The sequence below is a fragment of the Crinia signifera genome, chromosome 3 (genome assembly GCF_055691185.1).
Source record: "Crinia signifera chromosome 3, ASM5569118v1, whole genome shotgun sequence".
In the NCBI taxonomy this organism is placed as follows: domain Eukaryota; kingdom Metazoa; phylum Chordata; class Amphibia; order Anura; family Myobatrachidae; genus Crinia; species Crinia signifera.
This window is the reverse complement of record NC_139219.1, coordinates 253,090,963-253,108,837: the sequence shown is the minus strand read 5'-3', so window position 1 is coordinate 253,108,837 and position 17,875 is coordinate 253,090,963. Positions and strand designations below refer to the sequence as shown.

The 17,875-nt window shown below is 41.9% G+C and overlaps 1 protein-coding gene across 2 annotated transcripts in view; it reads left to right on the top strand.

Moving 5' to 3' along the window:
* Window positions 1-17,875, top strand: part of RSRC1 (arginine and serine rich coiled-coil 1) — a 347,837-nt gene that overhangs the window by 27,636 nt on the left and 302,326 nt on the right. For both annotated transcript variants that reach the window (XM_083177870.1, XM_083177871.1), the window contains exon 4: window positions 14,923-15,099. In XM_083177870.1, coding sequence (XP_083033996.1) covers window positions 14,923-15,099 — 177 coding nt within the window. The remainder of the gene's footprint in view (window positions 1-14,922; window positions 15,100-17,875) is intronic.

Sequence of the window (17,875 nt, the reverse complement as noted above, 5' to 3'; positions counted from 1 at the left end):
GACTTCCTGTCTCAGTCCCACATTATTGGAAGCCTCAGACCTACTCATATTTGCACAGATGGCAAAAACTGTTCAATGGTTCGGAATTGTGTATGGATTTACAAGTGGATGGCAATTTGTGATGTCTTGCAATTTGGCAGGGGGTGTCTTCTCTTTCTTTCTAAGCAGCATATTTCTCCTCGCAGTCCACAGCGTATTCTCACTTTAGCGGTCAGGTCTGAATTAGGCCCTTAGACCGCTATTCAATTGTGTTTATTTATTACGATATATATATTACACTTGTATTCATTTATAAACATCAGATTGATTAGAATCCAGCTCCATATCTTCACTCAGATTTGATTCAAACATGCTTCTTCTTAAAAAGTAAGGTGATCTTTTTTTTTTTATGTGTGCGAAGGTAGGTTGCAGAAAGATTCACAATAGTGCTGGTGTATGTACCTGCCTTATTATTTTGTTGTTTCTAAAGAAAATCCATGATGGAAACTCTATTCACGACAAAGTTTTTGATTCTGACTCTACAGATTAAAAAATATGTAATCATCTTTTAATAAGGACATTTGGATTTTTTTTTAATAATGAAAAATATTTCTCCATTTGCTTAAGAATATGGCAATCTGCACAAAGTACTTATCTCTATGTCTTTTGGGATTCGTATAGCTTTTATGAACAATGTGCGCCATAAAACCAATTTCCTTCACCACTTATGTAGTTGAAAAAGAAGTGAGTGATGTATTTGTAGTTGTTGTACAATCTATTCACTTGCTCCTAGCTCTGTCTACCCCTAAAGGTTCTTTTTAGAAGAAATGAAACTGGATAGGGAACGCCAAAGTCTTGGCTGCATGAGCATTAAAAAGTGTGAAGGGCGTTTAATGTCAGGTTCTGAAATGTAGAACAGTAGAATGACTGCAAGAGGGCAAATGAAAAGATCTCCTTTATACATCAGGTTAAAACAATATTTGACGAGAACTCCTAGTTTACTGCAAATATGGTATCCTTTTATACTGATGGGACTTTAACATTTCATGAAAAATGTAATTGTTTGAAAATATAACAAAACAAACAAAAAAAAGATTTAAAGATTAGTGAAATTTGTTTTTAATCAAGTATATTTTAATGAAATTATATATTTTAATTTAAAATTAACATATAAACAACAGTACAAATAAAATATATTACATGCATTTCCATTGGTTACATCAAGTTCTAACAGAGGGTTTCTAAATAAATATGTATATGAAGTGGAAGGTCAGCACCGGCACAAGGTCGGTCAACATGACAGCAGGTATATATACGTTTCAGATCATTCAGGTGTGTCACGAGAAAAGTTCTGTCATAGACCCCAGAATTTGTCATACTTCCCAGGACAGTTACGTTTGGTAAACATAAGGCACTCGTGATCGAGTGGTATTAACCAATGCTACCCAAACCTCATGAGCGTATGGGTGGGTGCGAGCAATACACACACGGGCCAGAGTGAGAAGGTTGTTAACATATACCCTACGATGTGTAGTCAAAGAGCTCTCCAATCCAAAGATACATGTATGTGGGTTCAAGAGAGGGATTAGTTTACCCGTGCTACAAATACTATTCACCACCACATTCCAGAATGAGGCCACTCAAGGTCACAGCCACAGTAGATGCCAGAAACCAGCAGCAGAAGCAGAGCATTTAGGACAAACGTCCGACGCTGATCCTACAATTCTAGAAAGCCTGACTGGAGTCCAGTAGACCCTATGTAAAATATATAACTGGATCTGCTGGAATCTGGCATAGGCAGTTGCAAAAGGTTAGTGACATTTTTAATAAATGTCAACTTTCCTTGGCTTTGACTGATGGACCCTGTTCACTGTAGTTTCTCTATAAGGTTTTAGCAAATCACTGTATCAAAAATACAAGAACAGGTTATTTAACTTCATAATGACCAGTCAATGTAGTTAGCATTAGAATAACCATCACATTTGGTAGAACTCCTGTAACCTATAAGAAAGGACAACAGAAATTGGTTCAGATGACTGTTAAACATGTAGGACTGATTGGTCTTTAAGGAGTAATTTCAAAGACAGTGGTCTTATAATTGGCCAGTTCTTCCTCATTCAGTGTCATGGATTCCACAGCTGACCACATTGGACTTGGGGGGTTTAACTGCGACATACAATGGCATGTATTGGTTTTATGCTACTTCTCTGTACAGGTTATGATACTTGTGTATTATCACGGCGCCCGTCGCATCGCATACCACTAATTAAGGTATGCGATGGACCCGATTTGAGGCTTTTCCCGGGATGAGTGTACAATTTTAATATTGCGTTGCATCGCATGCCATTATAAAGGCATGCGATGCGATGCGATTTCAATGTTAAATGCCCACCCAGACCCGATTTTTAATTGTATCCCCACCCTGATGGGTAATGACAATGTTAACCCCTTCCCGACATTGCCTTTTTTGTTAATTTTTTTTTTTCCTCCTTGCGTTCAAATAAGCGTAACTTTTTTAATTTTCCGGCTATATAGACACATGAGGGCTTTTTTTTTGCGGGACAAGTTGTACTTTGTAATGGTACCATTTACTATACCGTATAATATTCTGAGGAATCAGGAAATAATTCAATGTGGGGTAAAAAAAAAAAAAAAACGCCATTCCACAATTTTGCGCTGGTTACGGTTTTTTTGGAGTTCATAGTTCGTTTAAAATGATGGGTTATCTTTATTCTATGGGTCGTTACGATTCTGGTGATACCAAACTTATATAGTTTTCGTTATGTTTTACCACTAAAAAAAAAAATAGCAACTTTTACGGTTTTTCGAATTTGCGTCGCGTCGCCATGTTCTGCGGCTTATAACTTTTTTATTTTTCCACCTACGGACCTGGGTGAGGGCTCATTTTTTGCGGGCTGAAGTGTACTTTTTAATTAATACCATTATGGGATATGGGCGACTTTCTGATCTCTTTTAGTTATTTTTTTTTGGGTACGCGATGCGACCAAAAAACGTAGTTTTGGCGTTTGGAATTATTTTCCGTTTACGCCTTTAACCGTGCGGGATAACTAATGTTATATTTTAATAGATCGGACTTTTAGGAACGCGGCGATACCAAATATGTTTATTTTTTTTATTTTTTATTTATTTTTATTTGTGAAATGGGGAAAGGGGGGTGATTTGAACTTTTAATATTTTTTTATTTTTTTTTATTTTTTAACTTATTTTTTATTTTTTTTTTACTTTTACTACAAGGCCCCCTAGTGTACTTGACCACTAGGGGGCGCGATCGCCTGTACTAGGTTCAGCCATAGAGCTCTATGGCTGAACATAGTGATTTTCAGCACTTTCTATTACATCCTGCCTCAGGCAGGATGTAATAGGAATACTGACACGGCCAGCACAGGGGTCTACATTAGACCCCTGACTACCATGGCAACCGATCGGCACCCTCCGATCTCGCCGCGGGGGGCCCCGATCGGCGCCGGAGGGGGGCGCCCCCCCTCCGATCAGCTATTTAAGCACTGCGGGCGCTTTGCCCGCGGTGCTTAAAGGGTTAAACGGCCACGATCGGCGAACTCGCCGCTCGTGGCCGTGAGAGCAGGTGCCTGGCTGTAATATACAGCCATTACCTGCTCTCTTTCAAGCCAGCTCACTCCGTGAGCTGGCTTGATTCCCCCGCAACCGACATATGACGTAAATGTACGTCATATGTCGGGAAGGGGTTAAATGCCCCCCCATTGTTAACGCCACCCCACAATCAACGCCAACCCGAAGCGTGGCGAGCCCGCGAGGGGCGGCGGTACGCGTCCTCCGACCTTTTCATACCCCCACTATCCACGTCAGCGTGGAGTTGATTTTATATAGTGTGGCGAGCGCACCGAGCCACCGAGTCCGAAGCGTGGAGAGCGCATGCGCATTACTTCACAAGTATTACGCGGGGCTCGCCACGCTTCGGGCTCGCTGCGCTCGCCACACTATATAAAATCAACTCCACGCCGACGTGGATAGTGGGGGTATGAAAAGGTCGGAGAACGTGTACCGCCGCCCCTCGCGGTCTTGCTGAGCTCGCCACGCTTCGGGTTGGCGTTGATAGTGGGGTGGTGTTAACAATGGGGGGCATTTAACATTGTCATTACCCATCAGGGTGGGTTTACAATGTAAAATCGGGTCTGGGTGTATGTTCAATTAAAAATCGGGTATAATCGCGTCTCATCGCATGGCATGCGATCTTATGGCATGCGATGCGATTTTGTGGTTGTACAAATCCCTGTGATGGAAATCGGGGGCGCCATGATAATACACAAGTACCCAGGTTATAATTAAACTTAGAGTACTTTTTTGCCCTTGGTATTAAAATATATTCAGTCCTTCTGGAATGTGGCCACGGGACTTCTGGTCAGAACACACAAGCCTGCCCATTGAAAGACTGTTAATGTAAGTTAACTCTAACCAATAACAGTAACTTAGTATTTGTCTGGGGCACGTTTGCAGGTACCATCTAAGCAATTCCAAAGCGGTGAGAAAATACAGTATATAAAGTGTACTCAGCTATATAATCGACACAGCGGGACTCTGTCCCATGGGTTACAATGCCACGTATGACAGCCTTGTGTTGCAGTGCATTGTTGTCATTACTTTACATCCATAGTGTTGGTGAGCGACCTGCATGATGGTTAAGAACCAGCTGCCCATTACATAGTGCTCTAATCAGGCATACAGTATTTCAGATTATTAAATATTGCTGGAGTTCTACATTGAGTTTTCTATCTCTGTGTATTTCCATAGATTTTTTCAGTAGGTACTGTTAATTTGTGTTCTTGGTCTCTAGTACTTGTAAATGTAGATGTACTTACAAGTAGATACGTTTATCATGTATCTACCATGGTACATGTACCGATGATGATGACATTATCATCATCAACATTACCTCCCATGATTTTTAATCATGAGAAATGCACATTTCTGTACCTTCACCCTGAAAAGTCATCCAAGCACATACTGCCTGGCCTGCTTGCAGAATATGGGTGAGGACAACATTAAAACCAGGCCCCCACACAAAAACAACAACACCATTTCATCTCCAGGCTATAGCTGGGTGTGCTTTTGACACTACAACAAGTAGTGTGGTGTTTCTTTGTCCATAATGTCACAAAGCCTCAGCAAAATGTTGCCAAATACCAGGTGGTTATCCTGACCACCCTCCTGGGGTCTAGGTAAGAGACCGGTTTTGTGCCCTCCTTGCTCAAACAATCCATTCCACTATATTTTTTCTGTTGATTGCAGTCAACATTGATAGAGTACTAGTGTTCCTTCTAGGAACTAGGGCGGGGGGTCGGACCGGGCCCGCCGACGTCACTATTTTGGGCGTGCCCGGGCCGCCAACGTCACAAAAAGAGCGCTCCATGACGAAAAGGGGCGGGCGCAGCCGGCGGCGTCACGCAAAGGGGTGGGCCCGGCCGGCGGCGTCATGCAAAGGGGGCGGACCCGACCCGGCCACCCGTAAGGCTGTACACTGCCGGGGAAGTGCCGGGCATCGCTATGTACAGCGGCGCCGGGCTTCCCCGGTCTCAACAGCTGTGACAAAGGCAGGTTGTTTTAGCTGGGCGCTGCCAGAGGGGCAGGGCGCATTTTGCACTTTAAAAATCGGGCAGGGCGCAGCGCCCCGCTAAAACAGCCTAGCGGGAACACTAAGTACCTTGGTGTATGTACAGTCTGCTGATTAAACTCTCAGAGGTAGATTTATTATAGCGGCGCTAAATGCGCCGCTATAACAGTTTCTGCTTCACCTCATTAGCGAGGCAAAGCAGGAGGGGACATCGACAATATATATCGATATCTTGCCGGCCGAAGCGGGGGAGCATTAACTCCCCCCTCCGGCGATGTCCCCTCCCGGAGACAGCGCATCCGTTAATACTGATGCGCTGTCTCCTTCCCCCCGGCCGGCGCACTGCGCATGTGCAGGATCTTGCTACTCTCGCGAGATCCCCAGCGCAGCTTACTGCCAGCAGCAGGGACAGCGCTGTCCCTGCTGTGGGCATAGGGCATCGCCACCTGCAGCTGTTAAAGTCGATAGGTACAGGCAGCGTGACCGTTCATAAATTAGGCAGGCGCGCACTACGAAATATGGTACTTATGTAGTATCTGGGCGTCCGATTTAGAAATCGCATCGCATCGCATGCGACCAAATCGTATGCGATGGTCAAGATTTTTCCATAGGATTCAATGTTAAAATGGTCTGAGTCCATTTTAACATAGAATTCAATGGGAAAAAGGGGTCCTTTTCCTTTCCCCACTATCCAAGTGGGCATGGAGTTGGATATAAACCAGTGGCGAGCGTAGCGAGCCACCAAGCCCGAAGCGTGGCGAGCGGACACAGAATACTTTTTAAGAAATATGCGTCCCCTCGCGGGGCTCGCTTCGCTCGCCACGCTACGGGCTCGGTGGCTCGCTGCGCTCGCCACGCTATTTAAAATCAACTCTATGCCCACTTGGATAGTGGGGAAATGAACAGGACCTTCTTAACATTGAATCCTATGCAAAATCGCATTGCATCTGATTGTATGCCTTAAGGTAAGGCATACAATCACAAAATCGGACGCCCAGATACTACATAAGTACCCGAAATATTGTAGCTGCGCTATGCCTCCTGCCCCGCACACTAGACACCCGCTCAGCAGGTGTCATAGATCAGGTGAAGCGCTATCCCCCGCCATAAGGCATGGGGTAGTGCATATTCCCCTGATCGTCAGTTAATAAATCTACCCTTTAGTTACGTAAACATTGCTTTGCCTTCAAATCTGAATCGGGCTTTGGGTCTTCAGGAAGTAGGCTTAATACCGGTGTCACATTTAGTAAACTATCTGCCCACATACAGCGGATGAATTCATTTTGTGTGTCCAAACATTTTTTTATACTATCAAAGGGACTTTAGGAGGGTGGGCAGGTCCATATGTTAATCATTCATTGCTTTTGAAAGGCCAATATATCTTTATGGGGCCCCTTGGGACTTGCTGGACACTAGGCAGGTACCTAGGTTGCCTTGTGAAAAATCCGCCTCTGACGTGTGCAGCAATACGCGCTTTAATATCCGGCTTCAGCATTTCCAATTTTTTTGATTTCTTTGTCTGGGACTGCAAGCCCCAGGAATGACCGGGCAGTCATGAAACTGCTGTGGCGTGCTACTGTAGAAACAAATGCTGTTCAAGTTTAAAAGTTGGAGATGGTGATGATTGTGTCTGTCTCAAACATAACAGCTATTTAAATAGTGCACACATATTCTGAAACCGAGGATATTTGGCAGCCACTTCAACATGTATGAGGATATGCCTAAAGCGTATATCTTCCTGCAGAGGCCTTTTTGTGTTTTATTTGAATCACAGTTCTTATGAGATAGTTGTAGATCAAAACCAATGTTTTTTAGAAACCTATTTTGTGTCTGCACTTGAGGCCCATGCATTCACCACCAGGTAAGCCCCTTAGTATGTATCTAAAGCAGGATCATTTCTTGTTCCGTTAACTTTAAACTTCCTACCTCTCAAATAAAAGACTACACATAACTATTGTATCTGTATCTGTCAGCTATAGTCTGTCTGTAAGCCCATATAACCATATGAACGTAAGCTTACAAATGTCAAATATGTAATAGCCTTGACCTGCTGTTCCTCCCGCCCATGATACATATGAATGGGGCCATATATGCTGTTTTCTTCGGCTACCCTCTGGGAGAGGGTGGTTCGGGTAGAAGGGTTGGGGTGTCTGAAATCATGTCATTGCAGCTCCGCCTATGCTGTGCAATGCAGCATTGACGCAATTATTTGCAAATTGTGTCCTCAAGACACTGGGACGGCCCATTTCCCTGGCGAAGTGGCTGGGGAACGTAAGGCTGATGTACTCTCTTGCAGCACAATAATGTGATTTGCAGTGATGTTGTTTATTAAACCACACCTATTGCACCTCCTACCTGGATCCCTCTCCCCCCAGAGGAGAGCTGAAGAAAAAAAGAATTGTTTATAGCTTAAGTTTATCATGAGTGTGAGGTTACAACAGTGCATGGTTATTACATGTGTCACATTTTGTGTGTTTACGTTTTTTGTTAATATTACATGTGCTCTGCTCCCCCTGCCGGAGGGAGTTGCGCAGACATTCTGGGAGAGTAGCCAAAGTCAGAATGAGGCAGAACATAGCAGTATTTTAGGAGAATTAAATTAATGGATGGGGTGTTCTAAAGAGTTGTGTGTGGATTTTTTAAAGTGATTTTTATTTTAACCTTTTGTACAAATTAGCATGTTTTTTTAGTTGATAAATATACCTCCTTTCACCAGGTTTTTGTGTGTACAGGGAACATGTTTCGGCAATGTTGTGGTGCAATTATAGTGTCTGTGTTTGTACGCCATTGTATAGGAATGTGGGTTTTGCAGGCTTCTGATATTGCCCATCAGATGATTATGTCCTGTGAGGATGGTTTGCTACTTTTCAGTGAGGTTGGTTCACCAACTCCTTTGCTGTGTACAGAATCCAATGCTTAGTTTCCTCCTCTGACTGCTTTTTACATATTTCAGTGGAGTGATTTACCAACCCCCAGCTCAATATCAATTTAACCCCTATACCACCTATGAAGCTTTTTATTTAAGGTAATTTTAGTGTTGGTTCACTGTAGGGTGGAATCTTTTGCTTAGTTTCTAAATAATGATAACGGTTGTTTTACATCCAAAGCAGAAAAAGGGTAACCTCTGGCACGCCAGCTTTTATTCCGTTTAATGGCACATGATGTAGAACTAGCTTTATATTATCCCCTATGCACAGAGCCAGGGTTAGCCTGATTTGTCTTTTTTTTACTGCAACATCATGGGAAATGTAGTTTAACTGGATTGCTGGAGATTGTACATCTTGGATTTAAAGCCCTAAAACTGATCGGCAACATTGAACTGAACATTAACACGCGGTTTCTTTTACACGTTGAATAGATCATTAAGGCTCCTTATAAATAGTTTTCTACCGAAACACAGCCTACTTACAATATTTACACACCATCATCTTGTAATATATGAATTTTGTAGGAATGATCTATCTTCATGCTAAAGTTTAATAAATATTGGGAAGTACCCAATGACACTGACCTCATTTCCTTTATAACAATGAAAATTAATAGTTTCACGTTTTATGAGGCTGATGGTCCAGATGTAGTGTACATTTAATTAAGTGTAGTTTCCTCTCGGTTATGGTATGTGTATCTGCTTTTTGTCGCAATTTCTTTCTAGTTTTACAATTTTCCACATGTTTTCCTTCATCATTTATGATTTTTTTTTTTTCAAAGAACGGCTATGAGGATTTAAATCACTTTAGCATGCAGCAAAACAGTACCCATTCAAACAATAAACGCCATTTTAAAAAGCCTTTAGATCTTCTGTCACTTCATAAATAAAAATGTATAAAACATTATGCAGTTGTAGTGCCCACCTGCTAATTAAATGCAGATTTTCTCAAACTTATTTTCAAATCTGCTTTTTCTGTTTCAACTCTGTCTGTGTAGAGAATACATATGGCTCTTGTGAAATTAATTATGCTTATGGAGCAGCTGTTAAATTTAGTGCAACTAATTTTATCCAATATTTTACATTTTAATTGATTACCTGTGAAGAAATTAGCAAATTAACACGTATTGTGCAGTAAGTAAATATAATTTTATGGATAGCTTTGTTTTTCTTCCTCCTTTTAATTTTTTTTTTTTTTACCCCAGCTATATTTTACTTACTTATTTTACAACCTGGCTGGGTGTTGATTGAATAAAGACATTGCTTTGGGTCTGTCGCATACAAAGGTACTGCAGAACCTTCATTATCTGATGGGAGGCTTGGAGAAGGGTGCGAGCCAAGCATCTGTGTGTTCTGTAAGTCCCGACACGAGGAGCAGATTGGAACGTAATGACTCTTTCACAGAATTTTTGTAGCATATGGGCCTATCTGGATCTGAGAAGCCTTTGAAGATCTTTCAACTTGGCTAAGTGACTTAACCTTTGCCATAGTGGTGGGTCTTTTTATGGCAACCCACTTTTCAATAAATCTGTTGTATTTTATTTTTATTTTTTTTAATACAGAATACGCTGTATAGGTTTAAGTAATATTATCAGCATATGCCAGTTCAGTTATAATATCTTTAAATCATTTTATTCTTTTGTTTTGTGTTGTGTTTTTTTTTGTTGGAGTGAAATAGGGAGTTTAATGCATATGCTATGCATAGCTTATGCTAGTGTTTTCGATTTATTAATAAATTATTTGTAGTCTTCTGATTTGTAATGGAGTGCTTAAATGCTATTTACAGGTATAAGTTTTAAAATTATTTTAATTATTTTTCTTTAAATATTAAATTAGATATTTAAATCTTGATTAAAAATGACCACTCCCTCATCCAATCTACCTACAGAAGCAAAGTCTCATCCACTATTTTGGAGCGCATACTTAGCATGGTTGTCTGGAAACAAGCTGTTAAAACACATCCAGCACACTCCAGGTTTCTTACCTTTTTGTGGTAATCCTTGTTTCCCGGCAGCTCAAGACCATATTAAATTTGCTTTGTGGCAAAAAAAATTGAATACTTTCTGTTAAAGACGTGTTTGACCCTGGGGGCACTATACTCTCCCTTGCTTCCCTGGTTGAAAAATTGCATGTCTCTATTTCAGATTTCTTCATGTACTTACAAATCAGACATTATGTGCAATCATTGCCTCCTCTCTATGATGCATCGTTAGCTTTGGACCCCTTAACCTCATTGGCAGCTATTGTCTCCTTTGCCCTATACAGGATTAAACTGCTCTACTGGGACTTTCTCCCTCTCCATCCAAATAAACTTTGGGAGCGTGGGGTGTCGACCTGAGAGACTGACCTATCTAGGCCCCTAGTATTAAAAGACCTACACGGGTGTCTTCCTGGAACCCTCAAATCTTTACACTCTGCACAACTACAAGAAATACTTTTGCGGTTCTTGCACAGGGCGTACATTTACCCTGGTCAGAGAGCTCATATGGTACCCGACTCCTCTCCAAAATGCTTGAAATGTGGCACCTCAGTGGTGTTGTTTATGCACTGCTTCTGGTCATGTTCCAAAATTTAAAAGTTCTGGTATAAAACTCTGGGGTTCTTTAACAATACTTTTAAGTTACAACTGAAGTTAGACCCCCTAGCAATGCTAATGCTAAATTTCTCCGTTTGGCACCTACCAGGAAATCAAAAACACCTGATCACATTGCTGTGTTTAATTTTAACCATTGGCAAAAAGCTAATACTTACCAATTGGACAATCCGGTCCCCACCCAGACTCGACACACTGCGTGCAAGGCTGCTTGAAACTCTGTACCTAGAAAGACATTCCACCTTAACCGATGTGGAGGAGGGTGGAGTACGATTTTATAAGAAATGTAGCCCATTCATTGATTCGCTGGGTCAAGAACAGCAAGACCCAATTATGTCTTTGTTTGAATCCACTACGTGGAATACATATTGCAAATTATCTTTGCCTACATGCCTTTTAACACTCATTGTATAACTCTAATGTAAACTTGACTATACCTGCATTGCCATGTCTTATTTGATGTGTTCTATCATGCAAATAATAATACCCATTTGACCAGGGGCGCTTCCCCCTAGCTCCCTTTCATTTAAGACATTTTTCTTTATTACTAACATTTACTATTGTGTTGATAATATGTATATATGGGTTCTGTTGATTGCTGGCAGCATTCACATAATTTAATATCCTAGCGAAAGTTGCGCTACATTTTTTGGATAATAAGCCACATGTTACTGCCTGATCTGATACTGAAGCCCTGCGAGGTTTTGGTTCCTGCCAATCCTCACCTATTCTCATTTGAGATACCACTGAATACTTGATGTTTTAAGGTGGGGATTTGCATTGGAAATCTTATTATTATTGCCAAGTCATGTGACTTATCTAATCTGCCATTGTATGTCCTGATCTGTTTATTTTGTACCATATATACCGCTTTGTATGTGCTAAAGAAAAATTTACAAAACTCAATAAATATATATAAAAATAAAAAATAAAAAGACCACTCCCTCCAGGCCCCCTTCTGTTTCATTTTTGCCGTTCTTCTTTAAAAATAAAAGGATGCATAGATAGTGCCATGTTGGTTCCTCTACTAATAATAATTAGAGATGTGCGGTTCAGATTTGACTCGGATTTCAAATCCGAATCGGTACTTGTTTAGTTTCACGGCGGCAGTTACGTAGTTTAAGTAGTGCTGTATTGAGAATACCAATACAGCACTATGCTGCTTACTTAAACTACGTAACTGCTTCTGTAGCCCTGAAACTAAACAATGGTTAATATCCCCACTATCCACGTCATAGCCCCAGTATCCATGTCAGCGTGGAGTTGATTTTATAAAGTGTGGCGAGCACAGCGAGCCTCAAGCGTGGTGAGCGGACGCGGATACGTGGCCCTTCGCGGTGCTTGCCACACTTGGTGCTCGATGGCTCGCTGTGCTCGCCACACTTTATGAAATCAACTCCACGCCGACGTGGATACTTGGGGTATGACGTGGATAGTGGGGGGAAATGTGTGTTTTAGTTGTGCGTTATACTTACCCTCCTCTGGCCAGGCCACCGCATCTGCTGGGTCCCCACGATCCCTGATGGGTCCCCCTCCTCCGGCAGTCACTCTTCGGCGCCATCGTTCAGTCCCCCTCCTCCGGCACTGCCAGCGTACAATGTACACAATTAGCGTAGTGCCGCTGGGGGAGCAGGGAAACCATGCAATGCTCCCCCAGAGGCAATGCGCTGAATTACATACATTGCTGGCGCCGTGAAGTGACTGCCGGAGGAGGGGGGCTGAAGGAGGAGGGTGCTGCTGCCCGTCGCCCGCGGGGATCAGTAAGTATAAAACCCACCCTGCTCCCTCTGCCACCCACCCCCCTGGTCCCAGTGTAGTTTTACTGTGGCGCCTGTTATGCTGACAACGTAGCCTAAGCTACATTGTCAGTGTAGCGTAGAGCTGCCGCCGTGAAACTAAACAAGTACCTCCGAATCTTATTCACTATCGGCTGTCAAATGTTGTGGATAGCCAATAAAATATCGCTTTGAAATCGAGCCAAATCCGAACCACACTAATAATAATCCTCATGAAACAGTCTGCATATCTGGGGAATTGACCAGGTTCCTATATTTGTAGAGCTTAGTCCGTGTTTTCTGTGTTTCCTCACAGTCTCCAAAGACATACTAGAAGTTTAATTGGCTTCAAAATGGACCGTAGTGTTTCTATAATTGGTAATAATATAATTACCCATGTTTACATAGAAAAAGTTGCCGTATATATTTAATCTTTGGTTTTTAGAAACTGGACACACAACAATGGGTTGATCCAGGGGGTGTGGTATAGGGGTCTGACAGTCGAGATCCCGACAGTCATTATACCAACGTCGGGATCCCGACTGGCTGGAGCCAGACAGCATGGCGAGCGCAACTAAGCCCCTTGCGGGCTCGCCACGCTGCGGGCATGGTGGCTCGCTACGCAAGCCACCTATTCTATTCTCCCTCTATGGGGGTCGTGGACCCCCACGAGGGAAAATAGCGGGTGACCGTCAGGAACCCGGCTGTTGGTGTTTTGACAGTCGGGATCCCATCCGGCACCCGATCCAGGAAGGAGGCCATTCCTGGTGATTGGTAAGTAATGAGTGCAGGTGACTGAGTAGGAGATGGTCCTGTGTATAGATCTTAGGTTTTCTACTGCTGAGGGGGAAAGAGCTGGGAACATTGCAACAGCAGTGATACCATGTTCTCATTGCAGCCCCTGCAAAATCCCGGGTTTTTCTTGCCGGATTTTTGGGGGGGCACTGAGCTTCTCAGCTCAAAAGACCCCCTTCACACTGCACCTCAGACCCGGGAATTTCCCAGTTTGACCAATTAGTGATTTTTATTACATAGTAGGAAAAACCGTAATGGTTCTATATCTACCAGAAATGTATAACCATACCCAGTCAACTTAAACAATGACAGCTAATATCCAGTCACGACTAAATTCATAAGCATTATTGGGTGTATGTATAGTTGAACAGCAGGTGGTACGATATTGGCTGCATACAGGGAGCAGCAATGATATTGGTGATGGGGGGGGGGGGAGATATCATTTTATTTTTCAAATGGAGACAATAATTGAAATGTATAATATTTATTCAATTTGAAAACTGAAGCCTATTCAGCCATAACGAAGATCTTATTCAAAAAAATAGGGCCTGCGTGTACTTGCATACTGATATTCAATCCCAAAAAAATAAAACATAAATGTTTTGGTTCACTAGTGAATTAAAAATTCACTAGCGAAAAAATCTATTATTTTCCTCTATTTAAAGTACCTTACTAGTCTAGGCCGCTTTACTTAACAGAATTAACTTAGTTTTGCTTTTTTAACAACTACCTTCTTCCAACAATAACAAGAATTTTTAAGTTTTATTTGTGATAACATAGCTGGTAGTCAAGTTTGAGACACAACACATTTATATTTCCTCACTAACGCTGGGAGGACACATATATGCATATCTCAAAAACTAGAACCAATTAAAAATTAAGGCATATTCATGATCAGGAGCACAGCAACAGATTGATTGTTCCCAAGTGTAATCAGCTCCATCAACTTTAAAAGTTTTGTGATCTCCATCAACTTCAGAAGTACTGTGTTAAGTATGTAAATACCTTGCATTTATTGTATGCATGACAACTTTAGATATGTGTGCATGCTTAATATGGTAACTTGTATTTTACATATACTGGTGCTTTAAGGACAAATACACCTAGATATGAGGATTACCTTCTAAAACAATGTTGTTTTGTGTAGTGTAAAAAAAAACAGAAATAAACAAACAAATAGAATAAAATAAACCTACGAAAATAGTCCAGAATATTTTACATGTACTCCTGTTCTCTCTCTGATCAGATCACGATCAAGACACGGTCATCGCTCCCACAGCCGTAGTAGTGATCACTCCAGCCGCAGAAGATCCCGTAGCAAGTCCTATGAGCGGGAAAGGGGAAAAGCCAGAGGAAAAGGAAAGCCTAAAGATAAGGACCGGGCAAAAGATAAAGAGTCTGGTTCTAAACTTTCCAAACTTGGGTAGGTCTTTTATTTCTATGGTCTATAACTGCTCATTCAAAGCCAATGATTATGATTTGCACTTCTGAACATTGCACATGAATTACTTCTATAAATGTCACTGCTCTCCAAGGGCATTTAATCCTCTTGCCCAAGAAAGCAAATATACTCAGTATGTATAGATCACAGTGGGCTTGCTTAAACTGGAGACTTCACCTAGTTATAGATTTATTTGCATTTTCAAATTCTGGAACATAGTTCACATAACACTATAACTACTTTCCCATTATGTGGTGTCTAAAATGGTTATCACACAGACACTATGGTTTTTTTTTTGGACCAGATCACTGTTGTGCGATTTTGCAGAGCCCTGTGATCAGATAGACAGGCAGAGTGAAATCCTGCACTGTGCAAGGCTGCAAATGGCTTGGGGAAATCTCACCGGCCACCATCCAGCTGCTAATCCATATTTAACTCACTCACCACTGAATGATTTCCCCAGTCTGCGCATAACCCTGATCTATAAACAGTCACTGTGTGAATTTGCACAGCAGTGATCAGGTCTAAATAACCCCCCCTGTACGCCGGCTGCTAGAGTTTGAGCATTCAGCCTGCACAGAATATACCTTTTACAACAAGCTGAAGTTTAAAGAGGGGCTTGAGTACTGTGGAGTATTCGTATTGCATTGTCTGTTACACATTACATCCAAAGGTGACAATATGGACTCCTCGGATTAAGGGACGTTTCCTCTTTGATGTGCCGTGTAGGCATGTGGACTCTTTAGAATGGTCATTTATGGTAAAGTTACAACATTCAAGAAAGTGCTTATGATCAGTAGATGGATTATACCTGACATCATTTATTGCGAATTGTTTTCTATATACTACCGTGAGGTTTATCATTTTAACGGGTCATAGTGTCAACACTATGAAAGTCGATATACATTAGGTCGACAGGGCTTAGGTCAACACAAGAAATAGGTGGACAGAGTCTGAAGGTCGACCTAAGCATTAGGTTGACAATGGGAAGGTCAACAGTCAAAAGGTCAGTCTGAGTATTTCACTTTTGTTTCAGTGTATCGCGTCCCCTGGCATGGCACACTGTGCTCGCGATGCTTCCGGCACACTGTGCTCGCGATGCTTCCGGCACACTGTGCTCGCGATGCTTCCGGCACACTGTGCTCGCGATGCTTCCGGCACACTGTGCTCGCGATGCTTCCGGCACACTGTGCTCGCGATGCTCCCGGCACACTATTTTACTCTCCCTCCACGCCCTAGTGAATGGTAGGGCATGAAATACTGCCAGTCGGCACACAAAAAAGTGAAAAACCCATGTCGACCTTTTGGCTGTCGACCTCCCCATTGTCAACCTAATGCTTGTGTCGACCTAATGTATGTCGAGGTTCAGTGTCGGCCTAGTGACCTTATCCCTTTTTTACTGTGCCTAAAGTTACGGTTTCATCTGATTACTTCATTTCTTGATGCTAAACTTTAATAGAAAAGTACCAGAAGCAATGTTCAAGGGTACTGGATCATCAATTGTTTAAAAAAAAAACGTATCTTTTTTTTCTTTTTTTAATTGGGGACAAAAAAGGCTTTTTTGCATTCTGCAAGTAATTGTGCAATAAATGAAAACTCATTTTTTCACTATAAGGAAATCATCCAGGCATCTAGCAAGCAGATGTCCACAAAATAAAGCTGCAATTTTCTGTGCATCTATTTCCAGTTCCCATGCGTACATATTTGTCTATTCAGTTAAGTCTAAGTGATGTCATTGTAATTTGCTTTGTCAATACTGTTCATCCATCAGACAAATGATCATAATGTACCTCTGAGCACGTGCTGCGTAGTGATTGTGCTAGCCATGATCATCTGCAATCTGCAGCATACAATTGTACAGACTGACCACCTGAAACCACTGATGGAGTATACGGATTTTATCCTCACAAAGTCTGTGTACGGTTCTCATATTTTTGCGTATAGAGTTTGATTTAAACCACAGAGGGGAAGGTGGATCATGGTAATGTGGATGTTACTCATTCTGAACGTAGAGATATTAGCAATTCCATATGATTGGTGAAGGCCATCTCTGAGTGTGGATATAAAATAGCATAATTTCATCAAATAGAGCCGAGACCACCTCCGTTTTAGGAAAAACTATGACTACAAATCTCTCCCTCATGATAGCATTAGTTATTGCGGCTGCTTCTTGGATAAATTCCTCTTGTATAAATTCATGGGAACTTCTACCTAGGCCCTATAGAATTATTCAAATCAGAAGTGTATTGCTGTTCATCTGTTTTCCTTTTATTACATTATCAGCTCCTGGCTGTGTTGGTGCAGTCTCTTGAGTTATTTTACTCAGTAAACTTTGTCCATTATGGTAAAGTCAGCCGCATCAGCCATGGAGATGCCATCTTGGAAAAAGCATATTTCTTTTATAACGAGGCTTTCCGCAGAAAGATGCTCAATTTTCTCTGCTGAAAGCGATCTTATTTATATTGGGCATTAACAGCAACCAGTGCATGCGATCAGTGGGATTAGGATTCCTGTTAGGCTTTTAAATAGGAAATATGTTCATTATCACTGTAGTTCGCTCTAAGCAGGGGAGCCTGGCGTTCTTTTTGAAATACTTGCATTTCCTTATGCGGCAGAGCCTTTAATATGGCAGTGTGCAAAGTGCTGTCACGCAGGGCATGGCAGCAGCATTGACTCTGCGCCATAGCCTCTGTATGTTGCTTGCAGGGTCCCTGGGATGGCACCCTGCAGCCAGTAGAGCAACTGAAGAGGTGCCCAG